General features: G+C 38.2%; 1 protein-coding gene across 2 annotated transcripts in view; it reads right to left on the bottom strand.

Annotated features, from left to right (window-relative positions):
* Window positions 1–6796: 6796 nt before the first annotated feature.
* Window positions 6797–19645, bottom strand: part of LOC108247152 (phosphatidylinositol transfer protein beta isoform-like) — a 51002-nt gene continuing 38153 nt past the window's right edge. For both annotated transcript variants that reach the window (XM_017435063.3, XM_025010302.2), the window contains exons 10-12: window positions 18641–18763; window positions 18020–18106; window positions 6797–7781 (exon numbers count right to left, since the gene is read on the bottom strand). In XM_017435063.3, coding sequence (XP_017290552.1) covers window positions 18059–18106; window positions 18641–18763 — 171 coding nt within the window. In that variant the 3' untranslated portion in view covers window positions 6797–7781; window positions 18020–18058. The remainder of the gene's footprint in view (window positions 7782–18019; window positions 18107–18640; window positions 18764–19645) is intronic.

The following is a 19645-nucleotide window of genomic DNA, read 5'->3' on the forward strand; positions in this document are numbered from 1 at the left end:
TTTATATTAAATTCCTATTATTATTATTATTGTTAATAATAATAATAATAATTATTAGTTAGTTAATAATAATAATAATTATTATTGTTAATTATTGTTAATAATAATAATAATAATAATAATAATAATAATAATAATAATAATAATAATAATAATAATAATATAAATGTGTGAATGCTTAAAAGAAATTATTAAATGTAGATTATTAAACATAAAATCTCTCTCTAAGTCTCTGTTATTTAATAATGTCATAACTGATCATCAAATTGATTTATTTTGTCCAACAGAAACCTGGCTACAACAGGAGGAATGTTTTAGTATAAATGAATCTACTCCTAATTATCTAAATTTTCACGTTCTTAGAGCAACAGGTTGAAGTGGAGGAGAAGCTGCTATTTTTTTAGGGTAGGAGGTGAGTGGTGTCCTCTTGGACCCTCTCAGAGATGATGAGGAACTGAGAGGTATCCTCTTTGACCCTTTTGGAGACGATGAAGAACTAAGAAGCATTCTCCAGGACCTTTCTCGGAGATGACAAGGAACTGAGTGGCTTCCTTCTGGACCCTTTTGGAGACCACAGGTTGAGGGGCATGCTCCTAGACCCTCTCAAAGACAACAAGAAACTAAGAGGCATTCTCCTGAACCCTTTCAAAGACCACTGATGGGGAGGCTTCCTCCTTGCCCCTTTAGGAGGGATGGAGCTCACATGGAAATGGCATAGAGCTGGAGTTATGGCTCAAAAGAGTGGTGGTGGTTAAAACACTGGAGTCAGCCTTGCAACAGTGATGACAGTGGCCCGTTCTAAAGTGGTTTGGCTCTGGAGAGTGGTTGGACTCAGGAGAATGGCTGGAATCACAGAGGATAGGAGTCATGGCCTTCATGAGTCAAGTCAAATTTATTTATATAGCACTTTTCAGCAACAAGGCAATGCAAAGTGCTCTTCAACATTCATAAAACACACACAACAATACCTAAAATATGAGCTAGGATAATCTAAATGGAATCATGAAACTAAACATATCCAAAACATGAGACACTAAATAAGACACAAAAGTACAGAGTAAAATTTATCTAAGTCATACAAAAGATAAACCAAACATAAGCTGAGGAGAACCAAACTATGATATAACATAAACTAAACTAGGATTTAGAAATCTCAGCCGAACAGATCAGACATGAACTAACTACTAAACTAAAATAAGTTTAAACAAGCAAAGGCAGGATAAAATTGACTAAGTCATACTAAAGTAAAGTGAGGAATAACCAAACTAAGGTATAGTAACATAAACCTAGCTACGATTTAAGGACCTCAGCAGAACAGACTAAGATAAACTATGATAAACGATACCTTTTGCTAACGCCAATTCAACTAAAATTTTAGCCAATTCAACTATGCTAATGCTGATTCAGTTATAGGTTAAGCTAATGAGATAAAGTGGGAGGGAGGAAGGGAGAGAGCAACATTAAATATCAGAGGAGGAGGGAGGGATGGAGCTAGGGGTGTGTGTGGAGGTAGTGAGAGAGGGAGGAAATGAGAGTGACAGTGATGGTGGAGGGATGCCCACGGTTACTGTTCTAGATAGGCCTCTGTCTGCCATAGGTCTGATAGCCATGGAAAATTTCATCAGCCGGCCTTGGGACCTAGCCAGGACAGATCCACAGGTCTCCTGGGAGAGAAGAGCATCGAATTTACACAAAATGCAGGATAATTTTTAGATAGCTAGCCTTCCAAGGCTGACTCAGTGGAGCTAGATTCAGATATCAGAGTTTTTTAGGTCAGGCCGACGGCGTAAATTCAAGTTAGCCTTAAGAGTCTCACTGGTACATCTTAATGGCGAACTCTGATGAGATCCCTGATGAATACTTCAACCAGGGAGGAGGAAAAATTGCCCCAACAGACAACCATAAAAAAATTATACACTGGTCCTTTTTTGTGTCCGCATTCTTGGCACAAAGTTAGGTTCATTTCTCAGATGGGTTGGACTCCACCAGGACTGCCCCTGGTCTCTGCTAATGTTTGTGGTTTTCATGAACAGAATCTCAAGCAGCAGTCATAAAGAGGAGGGTGTCAGGTTTGGAAACCTCAGGATCAAGCAGTTCCCTGCTTTTTGCAGATTATGTGGTTCTGTTGGCATCTTCAGGCTAGGAAGTTCAGCATGATACCCACCTTGATACCGCTCATTTTGTAAAACAAGGTTACAAAATAAAGACATATTCTCTCTAAACTGAAGAGGATAGTGTGACACAAGTAACAGTCTCTAAACTGTAGATCCTCATAGAATCTTGACTGTAACTGGTGTAGATCATACTGTATTCTTGTCAAATCTCTGAACTGTTAAGTCTCTGAACTGAGCATATTCTCTCATAGTATCTTATAGCATCTATCACATTTCTAGTCAAATCATGCTTGTTGCTAATTTCTGAGACTATTTTCTATGATAGTTGCCAGGGGCACAAGGCTACAAGACATTGCATGTAGATGTACTTGATTCTTTGTGTGCACACAGCATCTTGGCATATGCTGGCGTTTTTTGCTTCCTTCAGCTGGGGCCAGTGGTTTCTGGGGGCATACCAGATCTCAGGGGGGGGCTTTAGACACTGCTCTCCGTTTTGCCGGTGGAGTGGAACTGGGTCTGCCTCTGGTGTGTATCTTAACGGATCCTGCATTGATGAGAGCATGAGTTATTGACACCTTGAAGTGCAGCATATCCTTTGCTTCATTTCCAGACATTCTATAAAGGAGTCAGGCATTCACAGTTGTGACATCAAGAAAGTGAAAGAAGACTCTGATGTTCCACCGTTTGTTTCTGCATCAATGGGGATACTTGGCAAGACATTGATCCATGAGATCTACTCCACCCATATGTGGATTGTACAGCTTCACAGAAAATGACCTTTGGATGTTGACCATTTGCTTCTCTTTCTTGCTCCATCTCTGTGCCACATCTGTTGAGGACAGGCCGGTGCAAGAAGAGGCCATTTGAATCACTAAACTATCCAACCAGTGATGTTTTGCACATTGGTCACGACAGAGACAGATCCTCTTCCCTCTTGCTTGATTTGCTTTTCTCTTTTCAGCTTTTCTGTTTCTTCTACATGTGCTAGTGCCATAGATCCCTTGGTGTTCCAGTGCCTGAAGGAGGGGAATGGTGCAAAAGAAATTGTCAAAAACACCTTGTGAATCTTGTCCTGAATGTCTTCACAAATGCGCATGACTACATCTCCAGCCATTCCCAGCTGACTGATCTCATGTTGTCCCCCAGCTGGACCTTGATAGGGTTCAAAGTACTACATGTACCCAGAGGAACCTGCTCTCACCAACGCTTTAATTCTCCAGGGCTTGGTTTTTTTGGGAAATATTGTTTGATAGACAGGCGCCCCTTTTAGGGAATCATCATCTCATCGACTAACTGAAATTCTTCTGTATTAAGTGCTGAGCAAGAAGGTTTCCTCGAGTGCATCCAAGACTGGTCTGATTTTGACAAACTTGTAAGCATTTTCAGGGTCCAGTGAGTAGTTGTCAACAAAGTGCATGTAACTAAGAATTTGCTTGAATCTGTTCACTGACATTGCATCAGCTATCAGTTCAAGACGAAGTTGTGTCTCTGATGACCAGTACATTCTGGATCTAGAATATCTGACATATGACATTACCATATTAATTCCAAAAAATGTTTTGAACTCTTCTGAGGTCAATGCCAGCTTGTCTTTTCCTTTCAGGACAACGTACAGGTTTGTATTGTATACAGTGTCATTAATCTTATCCTGGGTGAAAAGATGCATGAAGAAATCTATTGGATCTGCTCCCTCAACATTCATCTTGCTCTCTCATCTTGGTCCCTCAGGTTCAACAGCCTCATCTCCTTCCTCAGCCTCAACTCCCTCAACAACATTTCCAGACTGCTCACCTTTACTATCACTGCTTCATCCTACTTCTCTGCTTGCACTTGCCTGTACTGGCAACCATTCCTCATCACTGCTACCAGAAGCACAATATTCCTCACTTGAGTCTGGAAACTTCTCTATTACCCTGTATGCCTGTCTTTTTGAGCTCTACAAAATATAAGGGTTATAGAAAAAAAACTCAAATTACATTATAAAAACATAAATAAGTTGATTTACAGCCAAAACATTATAGGATATGAATGATTTTCAAGAACAACATTGGTAGTAATTGACATTGCATTGAAGTTGAAACATAGCTAGTGATGCATGATGTACAATTGAGTGGACAGATGATTCATCTGTAGTTCTTCCAACTATAAAATCAAAACTTGGAAAATCTTTACATAATATATCACCTTTGATGTTACTTGATGTAATTGTATTTTTTTACCTGCATTGGTATCTTTTTATAGAAGGTAGAAACCGAAATAGCCAAAGTGTTTGGTCTTTCTCCCTGTCTATCAGCCAACTTGGTTTCACAGACTACTTTTTCCCATTACAATGACCAGCCAATAGGATTGTTTTGTATGGGATGATGCAATAGCTTCTACTAGAGTGGACTATATGCAGCAGTGCCCCAAATTGCAGGCATATATGGAGAAAAAAAACCCACTTTTAAACAGCTGTACACTATAGTGACCTCTATGCATGAAAGGGCTAAGTTAACCAAAACACTCAGTATGTATTATAACAATTATACAAGGTTATCTTGCAAGCTAACATAAAATATTTAACATAATTTTAGAATTAAACATTAGTTTGAGTAATTGTACAAACATACTTCCCTTGTGTTTATGAACTACTTTAGCAAGAAATGTCCCATAAGGAGCCAGGAGCTTGTGCTATAAGGGAAAATAAAGTGTGAAACAAACTGTGCCCTGATATCAGACAACTTTGGTAGTTTTTAAGTTACATTTTAAAACACATTTGTGTTGATTGGTGTTTAATACTGTTTGAGATTTGAAAATTTCTCTAGTTTTAAACATTTTATTGTTTCTATGATTAAGTGTGCTTGCAAAATTTTACTTCAGTTTGATTTTTACTTGGGTTTTTAATGGTCTTTTACTTCCTTGGTATTTCCTTATTTTAAGCACAGAATTTGGCCTATGGCTGTTTTTAAATGTACTATATAAATAAACTTGAACCAATCATCTTGTAAATATTTTTTTTGATATTTTAACAGAGTACCACTTTTAACACTCAAAATATATTTTGTTTGTGAATTCCTTCCTAAAGAGGACCAGGAAGTAGACGTCACCTTAGCATATTTGGTAGAGTGCATGTGTGGAGTCTTAGGTTTTATACCAGTCAAAACTTATAAGGACTACTGTGAGACATCTACACAGTTTTATGAAAAACCATACGTTATGAGCCAATGCCTAAAAATTCACTGGCAACTTCAAAATGATATGAAACAGTTTTCCTTATGGAGACCTGGGCTTTGGTCCCTATGACAGTCTTATGTCCCATAAGGAATACCAGAACACACACACACAAATCAAACAGCACTTCTTTAATTTGTTCAAATTTATTACATATTCTGTTAAGTTCCATTGTCCAGACCTTCTATCATAGCATAAAAGCTGTGAAAAAGGAAGGAAAAAAGATACTAATTGTATTACATTCACTACAAATTCCCCTGAATTTTGCCTTATCAGAAAGAGGAAATTAAATACATTGTGAATCTGTCTTCCATACACAAAAAATGAAAACTTAGAAGAAAGTAGATTTTGCAAGTGCTTATTCATGATTACAATAAGAAAACAGTATTTTGGACTCCATGTCTTTCTTACAGTATACACTGGCTTGCATCACACAGCCTCTGACTACACTGGGTGGCTTTTGTCATCATCAGACTGTCTGAAGCTTTTCCTTCCTCATCTCTTCTGAGGTTCAGCTGTAGACAGTCTGATGGGGAGGGGGGAACCCAGCATTTAACCTTCTTGACTGATACAGTTAGAGAGCTTGTTAAAAGCACAGCTTAAACACTGCTAGAAAATTATCAACAAAAGAAAAGAAAATGTAAAAAATACAATTGAAACATGCAAATTTATTTTAGCAAATCCATGTTGTCATGAATTGGTGATACATTGGGTCCATGTCATGCTTGCAGAGGTGTGAAACATGCCAGTGCTCCTGCCACATTTATCCGTTCATCTGTGTAGCATCACATTCAGAAGCATGGATGAGGTACAGTTTGCTCCACTTTATACACACAACACGCTAACATCACCTGGCCTAACAATATATCTCTTAAAAGCATTGAATAATAAACCTGTGAATATCCCAGTCAAGTTTCTATATACAGTTTGTCCACTTTAAATGGGTCTGTTAAAAAGTACAGTATAGCTCTTATTTAGATGTTCAGAAAAAGCACACAGAGACAAGTTGGGCCAAATCCTACCAGTTTGAGACATTTAACATGATGGCATGTCCTGAACTTGGCATCATATGTACCAAGCTTACAGGAAGGTCTTTTGATGGGAAAATCTCAAGTCAATAAATCAGCAAGCAAGGACAAAGATGCCACTCAACACAGTTAGACTTTGTCAACCTATTAAGCAAAGCAATTTCATCCTTTGTGGCTAGAAATAGTCCAGAATAACTGATCTAACAAACTAACTGATCTTATGATTACTTGTAATTCAAATGGCTTAAAAAATAAATCGTCATACTAGGAAAATAAAATACATCATACAAAGAATCCTTGTCAGTTCCTAACAAACAAGGAAGATTTGCCTGGACCCATTACTCAGTTGAGAAACTTCTAAGATATATATATTAAAAAAAAAAAAAAAAAAAAAAAACTTGATTCATGCATGCAGCAATGCACTCAGTCCCTCTCCACTGTTTCTTTTTTTTTCTTGTTTTGGAGGCCATGTGAACCTTCCAGTTAAAGCCCTAGACAAGAAGAAAGGCCATGCAGCGACAGCGTGAGGCAAAGTTCACGAGGCTGGTTGATTTTAGGCTCTCCACCTCAGTCCTTTAAGAGTGAAGGCAGTTGGAAACACTTAGAGACACACACACACACACACACACACACACAGAGGTGTACTGTCCAGAGGGCGCGTTTATCAGCTCCTGTCAACACGAAGTGCAGAGCTGCACTGCAGCAACTGGAGCACATGCAGAGAGGAGCTGCAGCTGACGGGGGACAGCAAAGCTCTGATGCATGAACATTTGCACCATAAAACTGACCATGACTCAAACAGTAAAAGAAAGTATTCTCAACCAAGTGGCAAACAGACAGAACTGGAGTTTAACCAAACAATCATCCACAAGGACAAAATACACTGACAATACTGAAGAGAGACATGGATTAAATTAGACTTATATTACAAGATAGGGCAGGGACACAAATGCTCCAATACCATCTTAAATTAACATTTTCTTGGTTTGGAAACCAGTCAAGCTAAAAACAACATTTTAATTTAAAAGGCTTGACCTTTAGAGTCTTAGTTTATACACCTGAATAAAAAATAAAGCCCATTGGAAGAATCAGCAATTACATTTCAGGCAATTTATGTTCTGTGCAAAGTTTTTTTTTTTTTTTTAAATCTTTTGTATATGTATGCAAACACCCTTTTTATTTATTTGTTTTGTTTTCTGAGTAAACAGGAGGCTGTGACTGGAGTAGGATCTGCACAGTACTGTTAACCAATTCCCCCTCCCCCCTCCCAATTAATTAAATGATACAGGAAAAGAAGAGGCGACATCAGGGCCACTTCCTCAGCGGGTGTGGGTGCGTCTCTGATGACATCATCATAACAGGATGTGGTTGATCGGCCTCACTGCTCATAAGCAGCACTGGTGCCTCGAATCGGACCTGTTTTACGCAGCTGGGGGTTGGGGGTGGGGTCAGAGGAAAGCAGAATGTTAGGCATTGCTTACAGTCACACAAAAAGATGTCTAATCAAAAACTATGAAGTCAGATTAACAGCTATGCTTAGCTAAAATGGAACATCTTTGGGATCATAAAGGACACTTTATGATCACCGAAGAGCAGGTCATGAATCCAAAGGCTGTGAATGGTCCACTCATTCACTTTACAACAAAACAGCCATTTTGTAGACGTGTTCAACATTTTTATTGTATCTTTCCATCTACTATATAGTCCTAAAGAAGGAGGAAGCAATGAATGTAGTCTAGGTGAAAAGGGTGTCAGATAAGATGACTCTGAAGATAGAAGTAGAAGGTCTGGTGTTCAATGTTGTCAGTAGTATTCCCAGGGAGGACGGAGTGGTGATCGGAGCAGATCTGAATGGACATACTGGCGAAGGAAACAGAGTAGAAATGGCTGTAGTCAACACCTATTTCCAAAAGAGGGAGGAACACAGGGTGACCTATGAGAGTGGAGGCAGGAGTACGCAGGTAGACTACATTCTGTGTAGAAGAGGTAACCTGAGGGAGATTGTGGACTGTAAGGATGTGGAAGGGAAGAGTGTGGCCAGACAGCATCGGATGGTGGTGTGTAGGATGACTGTTGTGGTGAAGAAAAAGTGGAAAAGAGTAAAGTCAGAGAAGAGGACCAAATGGTGGAAGTTGAAGAGGGAAGAATGTTGTGAGGAGTTCAGAAAGGAGCTGGTAAAGGCTCTGGGTGGTAAGGAAGAGCTTCCAAATGACTGGGCTACTAAAGCCACAGTGATTAGAGAGACAGGTAGGAAGGTACTTGGTGTGTCATCTGTACAGAGAAAAGACGATAAGGAGACCTGGTGGTGGAATAGTGAAGTACAGGAAGCCACCCAGAGGAAGAGGTTAGCCAAGAAGAAATGGAACAGTGAGAGGACTGAAAAGAGTACATGGGAATATAAGGAGATGCAACACGGGAATATAAGGAGATGGAACATAGGGCAAAGAGGCAAAACAGAAAGGGTATGAGGAGTTATACAAGAAGCTGGAGACTAAGGAGGGAGAGAATGACTTGTATCGACTGGCAAGACAGAGAGATCAGGTTGGAAAGGATGTGCAGCAGGTTAGACTTGTTAAAAATAGAAATGGTAATGGTTTAACAAGCGAAGAGAGTGTGATGGGAAAATGGAAAGAGTACTCTGCAGAGCTGAGGAATAAAGAGAATGAAAGGGAAAGAACAGTAGAGGTCATAAAAACTGTGAAACAGGAAGTGGAGGATGAAGTTCAGAAAGCTTTAAAAAGGATGAAGAAGGGGAAGGCAGTTGGACTTGATGACATACCAGTGGAGGTATGGAAATGTCTAAGAGAGATGGCAGTGAGATTTTGAGAGAAAAAGCATACAACAGGGTCTCTAGGAGGGAGCTAGGGGAAAATAAGGGGAAAACTGGAGAAGCAGAGAAGTATGTTAGCCTGGTACAGGACATGTATGAGGACAGCATGTCAGTGGTGAGGACAGCAGGACAGTGGTGAGGACAGCAGGACAGTGGTGAGGACAGCAGGACAGTGGTGAGGACAGCATGTCAGTGGTGAGGTGTGCTGTAGGAGAGACAAACAGCTTCAATGTGGAGGTGGGAGTGCATCAAGGATCAGCTCTGAGCTCCTTCTTGTTTGCTCTGGTGATGGACAGACTAACAGATGAGGTCAGGCAGGAATCCTCCAGGGACTATGATGTTTGCAGATGACATTGTGATATGGAGCTAGAACAGGGAACAGGTGGAAGAGAACCTTGAGAGGTGGAGGTATGGACTTGAAAGATGAGGGAGGCAGGTGGAACAGTGAGGCTACAAGGAGCAGAGGTCACAAAGGTGCAGGACTTCAAGGACTTAGGGTCAACTGTCCAGGAAAACAGAGAGTGTGGTAAAGAGGTGAAGAAGAGAGTCCAGGCAGGATGGAGAAAAGTTTCAGGAGTGATTTGAGACAAAAGGATGGCAGCAAAGGTCAAAGGAAAGTTTTACAAGACAGTGGTGAGACCAGCTATGTTGTATGGTTTGGAGACAGTGGGACTGACAAAAAGATAGGAGACAGAACTGGAAGTGGCAGAGCTGAAGATGTTGAGGTTCTCCTTGGGAGTGACAAAGATGAATAGGATTAGGAAGATAAAGTTATAGAGGCCAGACTGAGATGGTTTGGACATGTACAGAAGGAGGACAGTAGGTATATTGGTATAAGGATGTTAGAGACGCAGCAGGGATGCAGTTCGAGAAGACATGGATGTAGTTGGAATGAGGACATGAGGCAACCCCTGAAAAGGGAACAGCCGAAAGAAAAAGAAGAAAAAGTGCACAATAGTTGTACACTACAATGGTAAAATATACCATAGTAATTTTTATAAAACTTGGTAAAACTGCCTTAATGCTGCACTCCATTGACTTTGCATATTGGAGCTTGGATCTGGGAATGAAGTCGGACCCAATTTTATTGTGTTCCAGTTGTAACTCTGAAAACCAGTAGCGTATATTCAGTGAGCAGCTAACTATTATTAATGGATTTTAGAGAAGTATTTTTTGTGACTTTTCATCTGTTTAGTTTTTTACTTCTGTATGGAAACATATGCGTTGTTTGCACTTGTAAAATAAAATGTGCATCAACGTGTTTGTGGGGAAAACAAAAACTGTTCAGCCATGATGCTGGTGTAGATTCTCAGTCATCCAGACCATGGTAAATTCAAAAAAAGTTAAAAAACAAAAAACAACTGGACTTCTATTCTGTAGTTGAAGACGTTTCGCTTTTCATCCGAGGAGCTTTCTCAATTCAGAAATAGAGAGTGTGGAGTTGAGCTTTTAAAGCTGAGATGTGATGTAAGCTGGATTGCTTGCAAATTGTTCTCACTCTCCTAACAATGGAGGCTCGTTAGAATCCTTGTTTGTCTGACTCACTGATGGGCCACTCTTGTCACATGAGTGCAGGTGTTGATTGGAGTGAAACTGACTGGGGATCAGGCCTAAAGCTCCATTATATGTTTTTGAAAGCTGGAATCTGAGACCTCCACCTCTGTTTAATGTTGGTTTCTCCTTTTTGACATAGATGGCTTCTTTTCCCCCCCTCTCAAACCATCTGTCTTCTCGGTCCAAAATATGAGGACCAAAATGTTCATATTTTGGACCGAGAAAAAAAGGTAAAACAAGTTTAGGACTCAATCTCCCTATTTATTTACATGTCGGTGTCTTTATTAACCTAAAAAACAAGGTGATTTTTGTCATCCACTTCGCTAGAACCATTTTTTAAATTTAATTTTAACTAAGTTACTTTAAGGTGTTTTATTGTTAGATTATTTTTCAAGGTAATTTCTGTCCTCTGTGTTCAGAGCAGAAGAAGAGCAGATGAAAAAACAAAACAAAAAAAAGCTAGTTATGCTGACCCCCACCCCCAAAATCTGTCAACTTTTGAGTAAAACAGTATTAGTTCAAAATTATTAGAAAAAATGTAAACAATCATATCATTTATACTTATTCATATCTTTTATAAAATGTATACTATTTTTGTATCAGTTGAACAGATTGTTAAGTTAGATTGAGTATCAATGGATTTTTCCATTTTGCTAACCATTTTGGGTTTTTTTTAATGAAATGATTGTGTGTTTTGTTTTCTGTCTAATTACATACAGAGATGCTGTACACAGTTTTTTTTTTACTAAGATCTCCCTGTTTATTATGACCATTAGGATGTTTGGAAGAGTGTGGAGATCTGCTCTTGGATGTTGAAGGTTTGTTTTGTTTACAATTTTTATATATATATATATATATATATATATATATATATATATATATATATATATATATATCAGAGATGAAAGACATTATAATAAAACAGAAAAAAATACTAAAAGTATCATGTTTATATTGAATGAGACTGTCTTCATGTGAAAAAAGTTGACCCCCACCTCAGAATTCAGAGAGAGAGAGAGAGAGAGAGAGAGAGAAAGAGAATTTAAGACAATTTATCTCAAGCAGTCACAGCCCTATAAGATACTAGCTTAAACATTCAGTGATGCACATGCAATCCATTGAACGAAAAAAGATCAGGTGGAGCTTCATTCCCATTACCAACAAATATTAGAAACAAATTGAACAAAACAAACAAACAAATTGAAAGCAGAAAAAAATGTTTGAGGAAAAGGTGTGAGGAAGCTGCATGAGCTTGAAGAAAATGTTAAGATCTAAATAAAAATGAGCAGACAGAAAAAAAGGTCAACATAACACAACCCTGTTTGTCATTTAGGGGTCACTACTAGGGTTTTCAAACAGAAGAGATGGAACTGATCTCTTTGCCAGATTTCTCTCAGTATGTGCTGTGGAGCCGAGGAGAGGTGGAAAAGTGTCACCACAATTATTGTTAGTTCAGTTTGAAACATTACCCAGCCATGGCCTCATTGTTTTGGACAAAACCTTAATGCAAAAATAACAGCGAATAAGCACCAATGGAGAAAATGGGGGTTTAAACCTATCAAGTCTCACCATCCTTCATACTACGCAGCCATAAAATAGGGATGAAAGTGCCGCACGACACAGGAGTATAACGGTACTTATTCTGGTAATACAGTTACAAAAACTATGATGGTTTAATGTCTCAATAGTCTTATAGGTTTTATATATATATATATATTTTGCCCTTAAACATCGTTTTGGTTGGTCTTAAAATGTGGGGGGAAAAATTGTCCATAAAAAATAAAAAAATAAAAATCTATTACCTAATGGACTTCAATCTCTGATGGCTGACATACTATATTTGTGTACATTTGCCTAACGTTAAGTGACAGCTGAACATTAAACTTCCCCCATTAAAAATATGAATGCTCAAATATCTTTCTAGAGAATCTGGCCTATTGTCAAGGGTAGATCCAGAAAAATATTCATGGGGAGGCAAGAGGGGGGCAGGAAATTTTGAGGTGGCACTCTAGTAGAACTATATCGGTTGATCAGTGGAGAAGCATGCCCAGGTATCAGATGCAAATGTAATTAGCTGTTCTTAAAAGCAATAGTCATTTTTATTAGGTAGCAAATAATTAGTCTCAATAAAAATAATTGACCTAGAATCATTCATTTGCTATGTTATATTGCACTAAATCTCAGTTTGTTGAATCATCAACAAATTTTATCAAATACATGCAAGACATTGTATTGTGAGCCGAACGGTATCATGAAAAAGGTTGAACCGTACAATCTACAAATCTGCACATTGCTGTTAAAGAGGGATATTTGCGAAAAACAAAATAATGAATTTATAAATTTTAAAATATTCTTTTAGGTTTCTATGGTCCAAAATAAGACTACAACCATACAAAAATATCCTAAAATACTTGTTTATGCTGTAGAAAATTGTAGAAAACAACAAATTTCTTCAAAAAAATCTTGAATCTTGAAATGTTTTGAAGTAGTTCTGTCTATATTCTGTCTATTATAATGTGCTATTAAAAGAGAATTCTGAGCCACTTAAAAAATGCAAATGAAATGTGTATGATAATTTCTCCCAAAATACAATTATTTTCAGCTGGTGGTACAGTACTTCAACATTTCCCATCTGGCAACACTGGTTATGAAGCAGAACACAGAGCACTAACAATAAATTTGTGACAGATGTCTCCCTTGATCCATGTATCATTCGTTCTTTCCATTTTCAATTGGCAATCAAAAATCAAACAATGAAAAATGTGTTTTATTTTTTATTATAGCACCAAAAATGAACAAATGCCTGGTTTTTCATATTTCACTTCTAGGCTCAGTTCGAAAACACGAAATGGAAAAACAGGCACCAGGACAGAATTTGAACCACACTATTTTGATCGAGGACTTGTTTAACAGCGGTTTGATCCTCGAAACAATACTACAATAAGTCTCCATGGCTGATAGGTCTGACTGGCTTATCTGGTCCTGATCGATCAATACTGCACAGACATAAATAAGTAGATGCTCATTTTGTTTTGGAGCTCATCTGGCGTTGCCACCATATTGGACGGATCTGTCCTCTCTCTAACAACCAACAGGATTAAACAGAGCGAGCAGCTATGATAGGATTTTATATCACGGGGGATTACCTTTCACAAGTAAGATTGAAAAATAATTTTGGTTACTTGACCATTTATAATATTATGTCATCATAGCTAACGTTATTTGGTAAACAACAAAATGCTAACAGGAGGAACTAGTCCTCCTCTCTCATTAGCTCTTTCTATTTTTTCTTCACATTTTGAAGGTTTCCCAGTAACACAGATTTAAGGAGGCAATGGGAAGTTGCAGTAAGAAGGGAGGGTTTTGTTGCTACAGTTGTCTCAGCTCTGTAATGAACATTTCAAACCAGAGGACTTTAACAGGACTGTGACCCCATCTGTCTTCAACTTCCCATCTCATCTCCAAAGAGGAGGTGATTGTTTTACTGTACATGTTAACAGAAATGTCTATGATTCATGTGTAAAACTAAAGTTAATATTACACTTTGTTAATCCTGTTTTTACCTGTTAGTTCTTTCTGTATGTTTAGGAATTAACGATATATTGTGTGTTACACTACACTGTGGTATACTAAAACCTTTTCAAGTTGTTTTTAAGTATTATGCATATTATGTTTTAGCCTGTAGCAAAAAAAACAACAACACAGAAACCTGAAGGAAACCTGCAGAGAGCTTTCAGTGGACCTTTCTCAACATCTCCCAGAAAGTGAAGCTCAGCTCTCCAGCCCCAGTTACAAGCAGGGAGGTGTAAGACCCTGGAATGACCTGGAGTTTTTAAAGATTACTTTTCCAGGCCTTTAAAAACAACAACAAAAAAAAAACTGTGTGTGTGTGCATGCACAGCACAGAAAAATATGAAGAAATTATTGATGTGATGTATACAGAAGGCTCAGGATTGTGTGTGTCTGAGAGAGTAAAATAAATTGAAATGAACAATTAAACTTGTTTCTTTATTAAAATAAAAAATTAATTGATTTATACATTTATTAATATGCCACACCATATGTCTGTTTTTATTAAAGAGCATAAAACAAAGTATTTCAGCATGACAGCACGTAATTTTAATGTGTGAAAGCATCCCGTATCATAACTACATCTCTGCAGTTTGTAAGAAACCAAACCCTCTGAAAATCACGTAAAAATTTGGGGAGTTCTGATTATGTTAGTTGGGCATACAGCTTCTTCAGTAGAAATAAATGCACTGGGGGGTGGGTAAGAGACCCATCCAAGATGGCAGCCGCGCTGACACACCAGTTCCAATAGACAGCGCCAGTCTTCGAGGTGTCTACAGTATATTATGTCAATGGTGACGGGTAACAAGCTAATGTTTGACATTTGCTAGCGCTCCTTACCAAACTTCCGGGTCACCTAAAACCGACCAATTAAATAATAAAATCAAATTCTGTCCTGCTGCCCGTTTTTCCATTTCATGTTTTCGATCTTAGCCTAAAAGTGAAATATGAAAAACCAAGATTTTTTTGTTCTTGGTGTTATGAAAGAAAAACAAAAAACAAAACCAGCCAGTTTTTCATTATTTGATTTTTGATTGAACAAATGATACACAGATTTTCCTTCATGTTTCGGTTTCAAAACATGATAAATTAACAGTTTAGCGATTCTCATCGTGGTTAACTACCTTTTCAACTAAATACAAAGTTGATGTGTGGCATCATCGGCCTTCCTTCAGTAATAAATCTGTTGTTGTTTAATCCCATGACTGGATGGTTGCACAGACCATATATCACTTCATCGCAATACTGAGGAGTAAAGCTGGTTTACCTTTTTACGTCATTGTCTAAATCCATTCAGAACTCACAGTGCAGCAGCCAGAAGGCGTCTAAGTATATAATTGGGACAATGGGCTTGATTTATGCCCATTGTCCCAATTATATTTATATATTTATTTTACAACTGCTGCAAAATTTCTCATCTTCCAGCTACTTGAGCTGGAATTTGCATTTCCTTCTATTGTCTCTGCTCCTGATGTTTTCACATTTTCCCCTCCAACAAGTAATCTTCCTACAGTTCATGAGTAGCTATCTCTCTGATAGGAAACAGTGCGTTCTCTTTAATGGTGTCTGCTCAAATTTTGTAACATTTCCATGTGGAATTCCACAAGGCAGCTGCTTAGGTCCTCTGCTTTATGGTATCTTTGTAAATAACGTCATTTGTATTAGACAAAGGATGTATAACTGTTTATGCTGATGATACAACTATTTATGAGTCTTCTGATAGCTTGGATCCAGTTAATATGGTATTACAACAATAGATACTTTCCATTTCTGAACGGGTGAAAGATAATAGGTTAAAACTGAATGTTTCAAAAACAAAGTGTATGGTACTGGGCTCTAAACATTCTGTGAGACACACCCAAATGTTGGATATTTCTTTACAAAAACAATTAATAAAACAAGTTGAAAAGGCCAAACTACAAGGAGTTATAACAGACCAAACCCTTTCGTGGTCTACACAAATTAATAAGATTATGACTAAAATGAGCAGAAACATTGCTATAATCTGGTGTAATTGTCATCTTATGACCCTGGAAATAAGAAAATTAGTAAAACTGTACCTTTGTCAACTTGAATACTGTTCAGTTGTTTGGTCGTGTGCTTCAAAAAAAAAAATCTGGATAAACTACAGATAGTTCAAAATAAAGCTGCAAGATTAACACTTGGATGTCATTTTAGAACTAAAGTTAATTTCATGCATCAATGCCCGTCATGGATGAAAGTCAATGATAGACTAGCATGCAGTCTTCTTTGTTATTTACACAAAATCTGAACTTTAGATAAACCTGTAGGTCTATTCTCCCAGTTTTTAGCTACTTATAGTAGACATCCTTGTAATACGAGACAAGCCTCTGTTTTTTTACCTTTATACTGCCTCTGCCTAGAACTAACGCTATCAAAAAAACAGCAATGTACGAAAACTTGGCGCAAGTTGTGTAAACAACGGAAGCGTTATGGACAACTTTGGCCCTGTGTTGTTGCTGTTTTTAAACTTCTGGGGATTCTCCTGAGACTTCAGGAAGAGAGGCGCAGTGGAAGAAATGCTCTGGATGCCGTGATTGTTGCGCGGAGTAGGACAGCTGTTATCTGCCAGAGATTTCAGGCTTTGCAGCGCTTTCAGCTGGGGGACAGACGGCATAAACGTTGCAGGGTAAGCTAACGCTGTTGTTTATATTCCTACAGTTCGGCAAACCGAGTAGAGTGGAGCCGGGACCCGTTTTTCAGTATGACTTTTCATTTTTGTTTTTATGCTGTAAAGCCTTGTTGCTGAAAAGTGCAATAGAAATAAATTTGACTTGACTTAAATTTTGTTGAAATTGTTGTAGTTGTTTAATTTGTATTTCTGTTTGTTTTTCATATATATTTTGTTGTACTGTTTGAAGTATGGAACCTAGGAAGAATAGTCTCTACTACGATAGGGACTAATGGGGATCCTTAAATAAAAACAAAACAAAAACGAAACAGCTGCGCACCACCGGGCCAGAAACAATTACCAGAATGGTTCTGTGCGTTATGATAATGTATATTATGGCAATAGTTCATAACTGAAATAACCGGATGAGCGAGAATCATCCTATTTTTCTTGAAAACTAGTGAAAAATTTTTCAATGCCACTGAAATTAAAATTTATTGCTTTTTAATGCCATTCAACGTGCTTAAAATGTCTCAAAAATGTTTAAACTTTTTGAGAATAATGACATTGTGTGGCTGAAAGCTAGAATTAAAGGAACTAATAGGGTAACAAACTTGTATTACAAACTATATGACGTGGTTTTCTGTGTGTATTACTAGTATCATTTTGTCACAGATGTTTCATTCACAATTACATAAAACTAAGCAAAACAACTGCTAAAGCTCGCCTTTTTTTATAAAGTTATGAATGTAAATAATATTTAATTCAATTTGGTCAAAGTTACAAAGTGCCACTGAAGAGGAACTAAGGAACCACACATGGCCCCAGAACTGCACGTTACAGACCCCTGAGTTAGTGAATCCATAATTAAACAACAGGGTCCAAGAGTTTGAAGAAGAAAAATGGTTGCACAAAACAAACAAAAAAACAAAAGGAAAAAAAAGAAATTACGTTGAGAACAAAGAACAGCGAAAGCGAAGAATGTTCCAAAATAAAATGGACAGTTGAACACGAGTCAAAAGCAAAGGATGGAGAATGATCCATGCAGCAACACCACCACTCCTCCAGTGTAGAAACTTACTCAGCCTGCCTCTAGTTTTTCACCTACAGCGCAGTGCCTCTACTCGTCTGTTGCAGAGGTGCCTCGAACGTCACCTTTCTGACGCATCTGATGTGAAATTCAGGAGTAAATCTGAGTTAAATCAAGGTAAGTGTGCAGCACCATCTCTCCTGCAGTCTGGCGAAATTATTACAACATTCAGAAATACAGTACATAAACGTGCAAAAGACAAAACCAGGAACATATCCTCACCAGCCACTTTATTAGGTCCACTTATTCAATTTCTTGTTAACACAAATCCTGCATGGATCAAAATCTCAGTAGATCAGCAGTTTCTGAAATACTCAGACCAGCCTGTCTGGCACCAACAACCAGGCCACATTCAAAGTCACTTAAAACCCCTTTCTTCTCCATTCTGATGCTTGGTCTGAATTTCAGCAAGTTGTCTTCAGCACATCTACATGCCTAAAAAAATCGAGTTGCTGCCATGCGATTGGTTGATTAGGTGTTTGTGTTAACAAACAATTGAACAGGTGGACCTAATGAAGTGGCTGGTGAGTGTGTGTGTGTGTGTTCAAACTGAAACTCATTCGAACATGAAGATGGCAGCACGTTCCAGTTCTAGTATTGATGAATAGTTACCTCCTCAAGTTCTTTCTGAGTTTCCTCTTCCATCCGCCTGATGTCCTCCATGGTCAAACCCACCCATTTATCAATCCAGCAGAACAACTGACGGTGAAAGTTGGTGAAAATACGCTTTTCTTGCTGTGGAAATAAGGGCGATACTGTAATTAGAATAACACCAAGAAGCTTTCGGGCTCTGATCCTTTTAGTCTACATTTCAACAATAAAAATTAAAAACACAGACTAGCAGGAATATTGCTTATATTTCATTGTCACCCCTGCCTTTTTGATAAATATCAGAAGGGAATAGGTGATTTATGATATTTTGGAACATGTGTCATGTCTCTGTGTGTTTGTTGTCTGTTACGAAAATATCTGATGAACCACTGGATGAATTTTAACGAAACTTGTAGAAATCAAATATTGGATGTACATTTACAAGAGATAAACTTTTGGAATCAGTTTAATTCAAGATGGCTAACACAGGTAATTGACATTAGCCAAAAAAATTGAGGTAAAATTGTATGTGGTAGCAGCTGAGAGTCATCCCCATCATACATTATGCATTATGGAGGTCTTTAAAGATATCCTCATTTAGTAGAACAGAATTTTCATGTAACATGAAAATCTGTTCAATGTTAGGTCATGCTGCCCTCTAGAGGCGGGTACAAACTTCAACAGAGGTACATTCTTCTCTTTCCATGAGCTGCAAGAACATAATGACAATTTTTTCCTTGTAGCCCTAGTTTGGGAGTGCATGGAGCTCGTTCTCGACACATCATCTGCACATAAAATTTGTTCTTGTGTGGTGTCTGACAACCATTGTGTGATTGGTCAGAATTTTTATGTCCATCCATCCATCGTCTTCCGCTTATCCGGGGTCGGGTCGCGGGGGCAGCAGCCTAAGCAGGGAGACCCAGACTTCCCTCTCCCCAGCCACTTGGGCCAGCTCCTCTGGGGGAATCCCAAGGCGTTCCCAGGCCAGCCGAGAAACAGTCCCTCCAGCGTGTCCTGGGTCTTCCT

This window comes from Kryptolebias marmoratus, linkage group LG14 (genome assembly GCF_001649575.2).
Source record: "Kryptolebias marmoratus isolate JLee-2015 linkage group LG14, ASM164957v2, whole genome shotgun sequence".
Taxonomy (NCBI): domain Eukaryota; kingdom Metazoa; phylum Chordata; class Actinopteri; order Cyprinodontiformes; family Rivulidae; genus Kryptolebias; species Kryptolebias marmoratus.